At 53.1% G+C, this 13150-nt stretch overlaps 6 protein-coding genes across 6 annotated transcripts; 4 read left to right on the top strand and 2 right to left on the bottom strand.

Annotated features, from left to right (window-relative positions):
• Nucleotides 1-626: 626 nt before the first annotated feature.
• CH63R_13048 (uncharacterized protein) lies at nucleotides 627-1361 on the top strand (the record flags this gene model as incomplete). Its single annotated transcript, XM_018308022.1, has 1 exon — nucleotides 627-1361. The coding sequence occupies one exon, from the start codon at nucleotides 627-629 to the stop codon at nucleotides 1359-1361; it is 735 nt and encodes a 244-aa protein (XP_018152439.1).
• Nucleotides 1362-2573: 1212 nt separating this feature from the next.
• On the bottom strand, nucleotides 2574-3690 carry CH63R_13047 (Monooxygenase; the record flags this gene model as incomplete). Its single annotated transcript, XM_018308021.1, has 4 exons — nucleotides 2574-2812; nucleotides 2859-3241; nucleotides 3305-3398; nucleotides 3447-3690. The coding sequence occupies 4 exons, from the start codon at nucleotides 3688-3690 to the stop codon at nucleotides 2574-2576; spliced, it is 960 nt and encodes a 319-aa protein (XP_018152438.1).
• A 1361-nt stretch (nucleotides 3691-5051) lies between these two features.
• Nucleotides 5052-5919, bottom strand: CH63R_13046 (Epoxide hydrolase; the record flags this gene model as incomplete). The annotated part of the gene is made up of 2 exons (XM_018308020.1): nucleotides 5052-5665; nucleotides 5727-5919. 2 exons carry the CDS (start codon nucleotides 5917-5919, stop codon nucleotides 5052-5054), a joined length of 807 nt encoding a protein of 268 aa, XP_018152437.1.
• Nucleotides 5920-6428: 509 nt separating this feature from the next.
• On the top strand, nucleotides 6429-6986 carry CH63R_13045 (uncharacterized protein; the record flags this gene model as incomplete). The annotated part of the gene is made up of 1 exon (XM_018308019.1): nucleotides 6429-6986. The coding sequence occupies one exon, from the start codon at nucleotides 6429-6431 to the stop codon at nucleotides 6984-6986; it is 558 nt and encodes a 185-aa protein (XP_018152436.1).
• A 1852-nt stretch (nucleotides 6987-8838) lies between these two features.
• CH63R_13044 (Glutathione S-transferase) lies at nucleotides 8839-9873 on the top strand (the record flags this gene model as incomplete). The annotated part of the gene is made up of 5 exons (XM_018308018.1): nucleotides 8839-9018; nucleotides 9079-9267; nucleotides 9324-9361; nucleotides 9413-9432; nucleotides 9491-9873. The coding sequence occupies 5 exons, from the start codon at nucleotides 8839-8841 to the stop codon at nucleotides 9871-9873; spliced, it is 810 nt and encodes a 269-aa protein (XP_018152435.1).
• A 712-nt stretch (nucleotides 9874-10585) lies between these two features.
• On the top strand, nucleotides 10586-12830 carry CH63R_13043 (Zinc knuckle; the record flags this gene model as incomplete). Its single annotated transcript, XM_018308017.1, has 6 exons — nucleotides 10586-10772; nucleotides 10833-11043; nucleotides 11107-11324; nucleotides 11518-11741; nucleotides 11802-12122; nucleotides 12174-12830. 6 exons carry the CDS (start codon nucleotides 10586-10588, stop codon nucleotides 12828-12830), a joined length of 1818 nt encoding a protein of 605 aa, XP_018152434.1.
• Nucleotides 12831-13150: the final 320 nt, after the last annotated feature.

Here is a 13150-nt window from a genome sequence, read left to right as displayed (position 1 = left end):
GGGTCAGACTCGACAGGGTAGTGAAGCTTGGATGTCTTGCTTTTTCACGGTTTCCTGGAAGACGAATCTGCTAGGTCATCAGGAGGGGTTATTGTTCGCGTGCCCGAGACATCTGTCGCCGCCAGATCGCCGCTCTAGTAAAGCCCACGCACGCCTAGACAACGCGAAATGGGATGTGTTTCGCCAAAACCAGTTCGAACTTCGGCAACTTAAGAACCATTTGGGGATTGGGAAGGAAAGATGGGATATGCGGGTTGTCGTCTGCTTCTTGTGACTCACCTGAACTTTGACCTCTGGGAGATGGTGTAGGAGACTGTACCACTTGTCGTGAGGCAGTCGAACATGTAAGGCAGTTTCAGTCTCTACTGTGCCCGTACAGGTAGCTCGAAGCTACCTCCGATGCGCCGTCCGACTGCTGGTTGCTTCCCTATAAAACACCACCCACCTCCTCACCTCGTCAGCTTCACAGCCTCGCCAGTTTCATTGGCATTTTGATCAAGCAGCCCAGCTCCGCCATCGTCATCACCACTGCTACCACCATTACTACAACCGCCTATCACATTACTTGCACTCACGCCCGTCACCACCATCCCTTATACCTCGCCTATCCACAATCAATAGCAGAGATGGCTGGACAGCACAGCCGCAAAGGGAAGGAGCCCGAACAAACGCAGACACCAGCTGCCGGCCCTGCTCTCGCTGCTGAACCACTGGCGTCCTCCCAGGTGATCCATGGCAGCCGACCGCCAGGTACCCGGTCCGTAATGCCCCTAGAGGATTTCAAGACGTTCCTCGCTACTGAGAAAGTCCTCTGGGAAGATCCCACGGCCCGGTCGTTCGACGAGCATGGCAAGCCCGTCTTCCGTCCCGATCTGCACCACGCCATTTTGCGTCAGAAGGAGCTGCTGTGGCCGCAGCAGCAGCAACAACAGCATCAACAGAACTTTGGTTTGGTCCCCCAGGTCGGCCACTTCCCCGCCTGCGACACGGGCATTATGCACCAGAATCTGCTGCGCGGTCAGCAGCCTTGCTTTTCGAGTCTGCAAACGGTCGAGGAAGAGGGCTACACGCCCCAGTTCCTCACGTACCAGCCCATAATTCAACTTCGACAGGGCAACGCCGATCCGGGCCTCTGCGGGCATTATGATGCCGCGCTCGGGGGTCAGCTGATGAATGGAGGCGGCTGGATGGTCGGGGGAGGCTCTGTCTTTGAACAAGGGGGCGACATGGGGTCCTTTACGAACGTCGACCCCAGCTTGCTCAACAGGCAGGGCCACTTGGCTTCGGTGCAAGACGCGGACCCCTCGGACCAGGATGACTCAAGCATTTCCTCTCTTCCTCTGGGAGGATGGCAGATCTGAAGATGGCGGGTAGAGTGTGCTCTATCCACCCTTTCTCTTTCGGGCTGTTTCTACTGAACTGTGGGCGTTTGGGGTTTCGCGTGGAAAGTGTGGTTCAAATGGACTCTTGTCCTGGCGGTGTTTTTGGTCAACACTTAGATAGGACACAGACATGTCGTTCACGACTGTATTGTGCTCCTAACCTCGACTACTGGGTCCAGTTTGGTTCCTCACCAGCAGAATAGTCATCAACTGCTTAAGGTATCTATCTACATATTTGAAATCAGACAGCTGTCTGGCACCCTTGACTTGCCAGAAACATGCCCGAACGGCATGAAAGTGCGCAGTACAAGTCCTCAGGAAGGAGTGCCACTTGGGAGCGCCCGAGGCCACATGGCCGAGTACCAAACTCGATTTCACAAAGTCAAGGCGTTTTGGAGTGTCTGTATGTCAACTTCAGCAATCTACATACGGCCTTCTTAGACAGGACTGTCCTGATGTATTCGTCTCTGCTCCAGGTGCACAAAGTTTGATCAACTTACACTTGGACCTGCAATGCCGGCTTTGGGGCCTCGTTTCACCTTCTATGGAGAAGAAAGAGCACCAGGGACATGGTATTGTAGACTCGCTATCAAAGAAACCGCAGGCGGATCAATAACCCTCCAATCTTTTCATTCTCTTAACCCCAGGGCTTGACACTTTTCCGCTTAATGGATGCGCTGGAAACCCCTTGTTTGTTATGCCCATGCCAGCCTTTTCGGACCCGTAGCCTATTCCGCCTACTGATCAGTCCGAAGCCAACTCTACATAAACGTTAGTCTCGTCAGTTCATAGCACATACGACCATACCCATTGGAAAACTCGGGATCCCGTCCGCTCTCCCATAGATAAGCCAATGAGGGCCGGATTAGTAGTTGGGTCGGTGACGACCAGCGAATACCTGGTGTTGTATGTTTTTGGTTTTGCTTTACATTTGGCCACCGATCGCGCTTCTCATCGCGGGGGGTTTTTTGTTTTGGTCGCATGATAGAGGGCAACAAAAAACGCTTCGCTCTCTACCTCGTCCCCCCTTTCCTTAATGCACGCTCGCTCCTTCGTCCAAGACCATTGTTGGGCCTATCGACCACTAGGCCAGGCAGCATCTGTAGAGGCACGGCGATTGGTAGACGGCGGGCGGTTTCCAAGATATATCTATGGCAAAGAATTGCAAGCAAGTATCATGGAGAGCCGTTACTAGTAACGGTAGCACAGGGGCCCGCTCTGGGCGGACATGTACTCCTTGACGGCAACATCGTCCGCCAGCCCGTACATGGGCATGATGTCCTCCAGAGACGCCGCAGGAGGTGTCGTGCCATCGAACTGGTCCTGAGTCCTGATCCCGCTATAGTCAAGCGTCCTGTTCTCCAGCTGCTCGTTTTGCCAAAGCGTCCACAAGCGATCGATCTGGCCGTGATGGAGGAAGAAGATGGGATCTGGCCGGGTTAGCAGAGGTTTTTGCTATGAGAAGGATTCTTCTACCATTCGGTGAAGTAGAGGGTGACATGTCTCCTCCAATGGAGCTGTGAATAGCGCCGTGGGGGCCGTTTTCGAGACCGATGCGGAAGTTGTCGTAAGCCGTCAAATTGTTGATCACCTGAACCGCCTCTGGCGTGTAAGCTCCCGCAAACATGTCGCCGATCTCCTCGCTTCCGTTGTTGAAGTTGCGCCGGAGGCAATGTTCTTCGGCCCCGAGGGCCATGTACTCGACGCGGAGGTCCTTGAACGGTCCGTCCTGGACACAATTCTGTTCGGCGTCTGATCCACTGGGATAGGGTCTGAGGCCATTGCCGCCAAAGCCAGACTCGGCATCCCAGATCGTCGAGGTGGAGACGTTGGCAACGTCAAGAGTCCAATCCCAGTAGCTGTAGTCCGCAACATGTAAGCATGGCCCTGAAGCACTGTGTGATGAAGAGCAGTGGACTTACGGGGCGACTCCGATGTACCCGCAGTCCTGAAGAGCCTTCTCGTACACGTGGACGAAGTACCTATGCCACGGCAAGAAGGAGGCAACGAAGTGAACTAGGAGTGTCAGCGTTTCCTTTCTCAAGCCTTACAGGTGCAGCTTACTTGAAGTGTCTAGGTGAGCATGGATATAGGGGAAGTCGTCGTACAACGTCGTAGTCAGGTTCCTTCCGATCCGGGAAGGCTTTGTTTTGAGACATTTGACGGCGTCCACGTAGCTTTGCTGTGTTTCTTTGGGAAGTAGGCGCCACTCCTGGCGGACAGCGGGGTTCTGACAGTGTATGTTTTGCGTCAAGGGCGCCGAAACGACAACGCCGATGAAGGCGGAGGCAAGATAACTGACGCGCATGATACAAGGCTGCTGAGTTGGTTCTGGGGCACAGGAACTGATAAACAGTAAGAGTTGAGACAACGCTTGATGGGGGTTCAGGCAGTACAATATTCACAGTGATGCACATGGCGGAGTCTTTTAATTTATACCCTCTTCCTTGACGCTCCATGCTTCGCCAGGCAGTAACAAAAGAAAGATCAAAACTATTTTCGTCCGCGGTTCGGTGGCTCGCTGCGTTCCCGCTAGATCTCTCTACAACAGACTAGACCCGCCACTCTCGTATTAGTGGTTGGAAACACAGGCCTCCCCGGTCAGCAAGTCAGTATGATCGCTGGCGGGCATGGCCCAGAAGTTCTTGGGGCCCAAGTTTATTCTTGAACAGTTGGGATGTCCTTGGTGCTTGGTCTACGCACAGTTCATCATTGGTAAGGCGACGTTGGCAGTGCAGGACCGAGAGTTTTTCTTTTCTGCCGTTGTTCAGAGCTCAACCCCTGAGCGATTCAAGTCCTGGATCACCGCAAGCCTGCATTGTGGAAGATGTTAAAAGTGCGTGGCTCCGGCAATTGAAAACCAGACAATAAATCCTGTCAAAAGCCGCGGCTGTAGGGATATCTGGTCGGCCTCTTAATGTTGAAGCCATTCGGCCCCTGTTGCTGCTTCCCCGGCAAGTTCGTATTCAGGGCGATCTGGGACCATAGTACCCAGTTTCTCCTGCAATCAAGTCCGACCTGTAGTCCATACCCAGAGAGGTCCATAAAGTGTGTATCCACTCACACCAATTACGATGATGCCCATCGCTTAGTTTGGTCGTATTTACAGTTTATCCCGTCGGCCCAGCGTTGGTGCTAGGACAAGGAGTGTAAGTGAAGCCGGGTAGGGGCAACTAAATACGCAAAAAAGTGGACGAGCCAGAACGACTTCATTACCCTTTGTCATCATGCACTAAGCAGTCTGGCTACTATCGACCGGAATACGGTGGACTCTTCAACGGCTGGAGAGGAATCAATATGGATTGGATGTTTACGACGAAGCTAACGAAGCCACTTACAGATATCGTTCTAACCATTCCTACTTCCATTGTTATACATAGAACTCTAAAATCAAAGTAAGTGTTTTCAACTAAGTTCAAAAGACAGGTAGTTGTGATTTAAAAATGTTTTGCTAGCTGCCTTAAGCGGTGAATCTTTTGTGGAAATGGGGGATTTTCATAAACGTAAAAAGTGTTGCTGGCTTGTAGGTTGGTCCACAATTAACAATGGTATACTTCAATGAACCCTACACAGTTTATTAACCAGCACAAGGATTAAGATCTACTGCTGAAGCAATACAGCCTTCCCCCTCGATCCTTAACTGCTTGAAAGCAGGTTTCAAACCCTCCGTTAAATGGAGCCCATGGCATGAAGCTCCAACCAGGACCGGATCTCCTGGTTGATTCGATCTGGCTGTTCCCGGAATGACCAATGACCAGCACCAGGGAGTGTGACCAGGCGGGTAGTATTCTTGAAATTCTTTGGGATTTGATCCAACATCTTCAGTGAGAAATAAGGGTCATCCACTCCCCAGATGATAAGGGTAGGAACTTGATACAACATGACGGAGGTATCAACCTTCACACCGTAAGGAGGGGCCGGGTAGTTGTATTTGTAGTAAGCCAACATACCCTCCATCGGTGACTCTGAGAGATAGTTGCGGATGTTGCGACGATATTCTTCATCGCTGATAGGTGCAACCACCACGTCCAGATTCTTGTCGTCTCCTGGTTGATACTTCATGTACGAAATTGTGTACTCCGATTGGCGTTGCTGATCCTTGTCAAAGTTGACTAGTTCGTAAATGCGAGGGACGATGGGAGAGTTGATTGTGATGAGCTCCGAGACGCGTTCCGGGTGAAGGAGTGCTAGCAACTGGATCGCTGCACCTCCAAAGTCATGGCCTGCAATAATGGCCTTCGGCGCGTTGAAATGGTCGAGGATAGCCAGGATATCGCCGGCGACTTTTTTTCAAATTGTAGGCTGCTTCGCTGACTGGAGGAATGTCGCTTGGGAGATAGCCACGTAGAGTAGGGCACACCACGGTGTGTGTTTTCGAAAACTCGGCCACCTGATGGTACCAGGTGGACGCGTTGTCGGGGAAGCCATGCTGAAAGACCATCAAAGGACCCTCGCCTGTGACGTAGAAGTGTGTTTCCACCCCTTCGTTTTCAACGAATCCGGAGGAAGTTTGCTTTAAGGAAGGTTGGACCGACATGTTGGGATGCGTTGGCTAGCCTTGTGAAATTTTGAGCGTATAAAAGTTGTTAAACGTGCGTTACAATACGATGCTGTTTAAGGTGTTGTGCAGAGAAAGCGAAGAGTCCGGTTTCTGTAAGAGTATCTGCGCTCACTTGCTTTACTCAAAAGGTCAGCGAACATACCTTTGAGTTTGAGTTTTGGTATTAATTAAGCTTGTCTGTGTCCACTCCCCTGGACAGACTTCGACATGTCAGATCACGTAAAATTTCCCGCCTCGTCAACCATCAGTCAGCATAGGATCGCCTCAGCATGTTCACTAATCGCCAAGTATCGGGTAGAACGACATAAAGATTCCAGTAGCTTGACAATCCAGTAAATGGATGAATATAAAAGCTAACTCTGTTGCTTCGCTTGATCTGATTAACTAGTGACCACCATCTTTTTGCAGTCAACCACAGTGCCTCTAGCTCTTACAAACTAAACCCTTTATCCACCCAAAAAAATATCTTTCGAACAGTAGACACGATGCTCGCCTTTCCCAATGCCAACGAGGGCTTTCCCAAGTTTTCCGCCGCGACCTCTCATCAAGTTACGGCTGAGGAACGAGTCACAGCTATCGACTTTGTAAACCGGCATAACTTTCTTTTCGAGGAGTTTGATACGAAGAAACTACTCACAACACAACTTCCCGAAATGACTTTGTACCACATGTACGGGCACTTTAAGGGTGCTGAGGCAGTGAAGGATTTTATCGAGAGTAAATATCCTCCTCTTATCCCTGGGGTTACTCGACATGCAACAAACCACATTGTTGACAGAGACAACGAAACTGGAGGAGTGGTTGTACGTTATCACATGACGTTGGTTCGCCAGGCATGGCCGGAAGAGGCTGGCAAGGTTACCACGAAGGACGCGTTCGAAGCCACCGGCTTGCCCGGGATTTGGATTTACTCTGCAGTAGTGGACAGACTGAAGATGACGGATGACGGATGGAAGCTCTACTCAAGAATCAATGGGTCCACAGTGGTCAACAAAAGTCTTAATCCTGGAGCTTCCGAAGCTTCTAAGAAAAACGTAGACTAGGCTTTTATGTATCTAGTATAGTTTGAAGAAAATTGGGTAAAGGAGTTCAGCATTTCTTAAAAGCAGTCTCATTTCTCAAAGCCCCAAGCGTTCAGAATGCCAAGCAGAAGCAATTAAACAGCATCAGCACTGTACTTCCTAGCATTATTTTACAACAATTTCTATTAAATGAACATACAATACTTAGTAAACTCTGAGTTAGTTGAACATGAAAGTAGACAAAGGACTATATAGCCTGTTGTAAAACAAGATTTAGCAGATAATAGCTAAGATAGGGAGTCCATCTGTCTGCGCTACGTTGCAAAAGAAAACTAATTCCTAATGCAGATTGCTGCGCGAACCAGCCGTCTGTGCAGACAACACAGAAGTGAACGCAGAATCGAACCCCCTCCTATTTTATAGAGAATGGAGTTGCACGTGGGCATCCCCTCTCTCTGCTTTGGAATTCGATACCGTCTCTCGACATGATTGACATCGCATTATGCGTCTCCTGCTGCGACTCCTTCTACTGGACCCTCGCAACCATTGCGTGGCTCTCTTCCGGAACATGCATGCACTGCCAAAGAGCTCGACGCGCCTTTCCTGGGCATAACCGGGCTCTGGGCGCTCGCTATACCACACTTTCCAAGAGAGCGTGTCGGCCGTTACGCTATCGCGGTTGTTCGCCTTTGAATGCGCGTTCACGACGGCGCTGGTTTCCATCATCTTCACGGTCGAGGCCATCTCGGTACGCAGGGCGGTTCGGCTGCAGCAGGCTACGTGGTTCGCTTCCCGTAAAGTAGACTGGAATCAGGACGTGCCGGTGGAAGCCGCCCGAAAAAGAACAGGGAGGTCCTTAACCACCATCATTAAGTTGTCGGGGGATACGGATCATATCGACAAGGCTTGTGATCCTGGTTTCAACAGCGGCGTCGGCCGTTCGATTCACAAATTCCAGACGTACGCTTGGGGCAACTACTCCAAGGAGGCGGCGAGAGGAACGACGTGCGGATCAGTACCTGGGTAAGTAATGGGGTCGGTGACGACCAGCAGGTAGGTAGGTAGGTAGGTCCTAAGATACGTGGCCAAGGCGATCCCTCTTGAGGTCGCACAGGTACACGATAATATGTAGAAAAAAAAAGAGTAGGAAATACAGCATAAGTGCTATACCCAGCACTGAGGTAGGTATGCCATGGTGTTGGTACCCATAGGTAAGTTAGAACCTAGCGTCGCTCAGGTAGATCGATTTACAGCGGAACTACTCGTCTCAAATTTCGAATGCCGGTTTCTCCAGAAGAGAGATATTCGTGGGGCAGCCGGGAAACCGCCCAAAAGAGCAACACTAGGCTAAAGGAATGCTAGGAACGCCACGGAGCTCGGCCGCTGAGTGCTGAGTGCTGACGGCGCCGGAGGTTGGGGTTGTGTTGCAGAACACGCGGCCGATGTTAGTGCCAGGGCGGCGATCCACAGTTCGGCAGACCAAATCCGGCCGCGGGAGGTGACGACATCTTTGCGGCAGAATCGGTTTCGATTTCTAAGCAGAAGGAAGCCCCGTGAGCCTTCTGTCGCGATTCACAACTTGTGCGATGGAGGGTGAAGGTGAAGAGGGGGAGAGACCCGACCCGCTTGGGGGCCGGTGGCAGTAGCCTAGGCGTAAGCTGCGATTGCTTTCGCCAGCTTGACCCCCCTCCGTATTATTAAGGTCATGCCTACCTAAGCATACCGATTGCACTGGCAGTCAGGCGAGAGGGGTCGGTGCAATACTAATGGGGCTCGAAGATCCAGCAGCTCGAATTACTATTTAGAAGCTTCCGCCCCCAAATCATCGTTGGTCATCCCAACAACAACCCACAGCAAGCTGCAAACCCCTCATATGACCTCTCGCCTCGGACAATTGAGTAAGCAATTCTTCAACATGGCCGCCAAGACCAAGACCGACATCCACCTGTACACCACCGGCACCCCCAACGGTATCAAGGTGTCCATTCTGCTGGAGGAGCTTGGACTGGACTATCAGGTCACCGCCATTGACATCTCCAAGAACACTCAAAAGGTTGGTTGGTCACACAAGCAGACCCATGACGAGCCTGCATGCTGATGCACGAGACCTCAGGAGCCCTGGTTCCTTGAGATCAACCCCAATGGGCGCATCCCGGCCTTGACCGACACGTTCGAAGATGGCAAGCAGATCCGTCTCTTCGAGTCCGGTAGCATTTTGCAATACCTCGTCGACCGCTACGACAAGGATCACAAGGTCTCTTACCCCTACGGCTCGCGCGAGTACTGGGAGGTGAACAACTGGGTAAGACCCCGACCTTTTGCACGCCCTGGGCTATGCGACGCTGACGGGAATTGCAGCTGCACTGGCAGATGGGTGGTCTGGGCCCCATGCAGGGGTGAGTTTCCCTTCAGCTGGAATGAGCGGGTGAGATGCTAACGAGCCGCAGACAAGCCAACCACTTTAAGCGTAAGAATCGCTGCTCGTCGGGCCCATTAACAGTGAGATACTGACTGGTACCCCTCAGGTTACGCCCCGGAAAAGATCCAGTACGGCATCGACCGCTACGTCAACGAGACGCGCCGCCTGTACCGCACCATGGACACGCAGCTCAAGGCCAACCCCCACGGCTACCTCGTCGGCGACCGCGTGACCATCGCCGACATTGCCAGCTGGGGTTGGGTCGCGGCCAGCAAGTGGGCGGGCATCGACCTCGACGAGTTCCCCGCCCTCAAGGCGTGGCTGTGGAAGCTCGTCGAGAGGCCCGGCTTCGAGCAGGGCCGTCACATTCCCTCTCCCCACAAGGCCTTGGAGCACCACAGTAAGACCGACGAGGAGCTGGATGAGCAGGCCAAGGCTGCCTCTGCGTGGATTCTCAAAGGAATGCAGGAGGATGCCGCTAAGAAATGAGCAATGAGAAATGAGAAATGAATGAGTACGGATTCTGGAACACTGGGCGTCAAAGAAACAAAAAAGACACTTGAACGTTGAAACAAGTGAAATACGAAGACCTGGCAACCGGAGTGATATGTGAGTGAAATATTGGTGCCCGAGCGACAGGAAGGCAATGAGAGTTGAGATTCATGTACTTGTAGGCGCAACACACTTTCAAGATGCATTCAAGCCATCCTGGTCGGTTAGCTCAGTTGGTTAGAGCGTGGTACTAATATTTCACCTGAAATGTTGAGTAATGCCAAGGCCGGGAGTTCAAGCCTCCCACTGATCATATCTTTTGTCTGGTTGGATATCATTCTCATGCGATATCTCAACCGTGGCTTTCGGTTTTCTTTTCCTGTGTTCTCGAATTTTGCCCGATCTTCCTTCCTTCCTGCTCGAAAGCCAACCGGCTGGCGCTGGTTTTCACACTTGTGTCACGTGAGTGGATCCCGCCACACAAAAGTATCCAGCTGGTGGCGATCGGTACCAGAAACGCTTGGGCCCATAGCTGTTCTTTTGGGCCAGGCTGAGATTCATGGCACCTCCGCAGCTCTACATTAATTAATGTACCTAGAGTCCCATATAAAAGTTCCCTTCCCTCCTCCATCGCAAATCCGCAATCGCCATCACGCACGACATAGCCTCTCCTTACCGACATCTTGATCGCTATCGCGCAACAGCCAAAATGTCGTGGAGAAGCCAGGGAATCACGGGCTCCAACAACATCCCGTTGGGAAAGCGCCGTTTTGGCGGCGAGGACGAGGAGTACCCCGAAGCTCCTCCCCCCCCTAGCAATGACTATGGCAACGGCATCAACAACGACAACGGCAGCGGCAACGGCGAGTTGAAGCGTGGTCGCAGCCCTGAGCCACGTAGGTCTCTTCGCTTTTGCGCAACTGTCCATTCCCTACCGATACTAACACCTCATGCAGGTTCCGATGCCGATGGCCCTCGTCGCAGAAAGAAGAGAAACCGTTGGGGTGACGCGTCGGAGAACAAGGCTGCTGGATTGATGGGCTTGACCACCGCCATCACGGCCAACATGACCGGCGAGCAGCTGGAGGCCTACACCCTTCATCTTCGCATCACGGAAATCAGCCAGAAGCTTCGTATTGATGACGTCGTCCCCGCCGATGGAGACAGGTATGTTTTTCTTACTCTAGCGCAGCATCGCGCAACGTCTCGACTGACTCGTCTCCTTTCCAGATCTCCCTCTCCTCCCCCCCAGTACGACAACCATGGTCGCCGTATCAACACCCGCGAATACCGCTACCGCAAGCGCCTCGAGGACGAGCGTCACAAGCTCATCGAGAAGGCCATGAAGACCATCCCTAACTACCACCCGCCACAGGATTACCGCAGGCCCACCAAGACCCAGGAGAAGGTCTACGTGCCTGTTAACGATTATCCAGAGATTAACTTCAGTATGATTGCTAACCCTCTAACCCTCCTAACCAATATTCTTGTTTCCCTTGTTCCCCTGCCTGGACTCTGGCCAAGCTTGTCATGCATCCTCCAGGTGTCTTGTCAGACCTGGCCTTGTTTGGAGATCGGGACCGTCATACTTGCTTCACCCTCTTGATACATATACTAACGCTTAGCTCTCTCGTCGTAAAGTCGGCTTGCTCATCGGACCTCGTGGCAATACTCTGAAGAAGATGGAGGGAGAATCTGGCGCCAAGATTGCCATTCGTGGCAAGGGCTCCGTCAAAGAAGGAAAGGGCCGGTCGGACGCAGCTCACGCCAGCAACCAGGAGGAAGACCTTCACTGCCTCATCATGGCGGAGACGGAAGAAAAGGTCAACAAGGCCAAGAAGCTCATTCACAATATTATTGAGACGGTCAGTGGTTCCCTTTACCCCATTTTGTGCATCAACAGTGGCTAATCTAGCTTCCTCTAGGCTGCTTCCATCCCCGAAGGCCAGAACGAGCTCAAGCGCAACCAGCTTCGTGAGCTCGCAGCTCTCAACGGAACTCTCCGTGACGACGAAAACCAGGCCTGCCAGAACTGCGGTCAGATCGGCCATCGCAAGTACGACTGTCCCGAGCGACAGAACTACACTGCCAGCATCATCTGTCGTGTCTGTGGCAATGCCGGACACATGGCCAGAGACTGTCCCGACCGACAAAAGGGTGCCAGCTGGCGCAACGACGGTGCCGGCAGTGGCAGAGGTCCCGCTGGCCGCCTCGGAAGCGGAGACGCTGTCGATCGCGAGTACGAGGTATGTTTGTTCGGCACTTCCCATCACGACGCAATACTAAACCAAATACAGCAACTCATGCAAGAACTCGGCGGCGGCTCTGCCAGCGGTGCTGCTCCCGCACGCATTGAGGCCGGCCCTGGTTCCTTCAACAACGGTCCCAGCGGTGGCGGTGATGCGAAGCCCTGGCAACGTGGCCCGACCGGTGGTCCCGCTCCCTGGCGCAGCCGTAACAACGACTCGCGTGATGATCGTGACCGCGACCGCGACCGCGACGGCGGTGACGGAGGCGGCGGCGGCGGCGGAGGTGGTGGAGGTGGTGGTGCCGCTCCATGGGCCCGCGACCGCAACCGCCGCGATGATCATGCTGGTGGTGACAGCTACTACGGCGGTGGTGGCGGCGGCCAAGGCTATGGTGGTCAGCCATCTGCCCCCGCCGCTCCAGGTGCCGCCCCGTGGCATCAACCTCCTGGAACCCAGAACGGCTACGCTGCCTACGGTGGCTACCCCGGATACGGTGCTCCCCCTGGCATGGCCGCGCCTCCTCCGAACATGCCCCCTCCTCCGCCTGGTGCTCCTGGCCTCGGAGCTCCTCCAGGCCTGGCGGCGAGCGGTATCCATGCCCTGATTCAGCAATACGCCGGCGATGCTCCCCCGCCGCCTCCTTCGGACAATGCGCCTCCTCCTCCCCCCAGCGACCAACCTCCCCCACCCCCCCCTGGCGCCTGATTCAGATTCTAGTGTTTGGGTAGACGGGTTTAGGGACTAACATGCATTTTGAACGTGTGCTTGCCTGCGTCCGTACACGTTGACCACTAACGATCAACTAACAACCAAGGATTCATTTAATGACTTCCAGGGTTGGACAAGTGTTCGCACCTACGAAACAGCGCGTTCACTGCCGAACTGCTTTGCTGGGCAAACAGGGATAGACCGGGCATATCCCATAACTCGAAAGCAGGGGCTTGAAACAGCAGACAGCGCAAGCAGATTGTACGATAGACGGAGAATATAGTGGTGACTAATCCATAGGCTTTCTTTATGCAGTA

This window comes from Colletotrichum higginsianum, chromosome 9, assembly GCF_001672515.1.
Source record: "Colletotrichum higginsianum IMI 349063 chromosome 9, whole genome shotgun sequence".
In the NCBI taxonomy this organism is placed as follows: domain Eukaryota; kingdom Fungi; phylum Ascomycota; class Sordariomycetes; order Glomerellales; family Glomerellaceae; genus Colletotrichum; species Colletotrichum higginsianum.
Note: the sequence above shows the minus strand (reverse complement) of the source record. Positions and strands in the feature narration are given on the sequence as shown.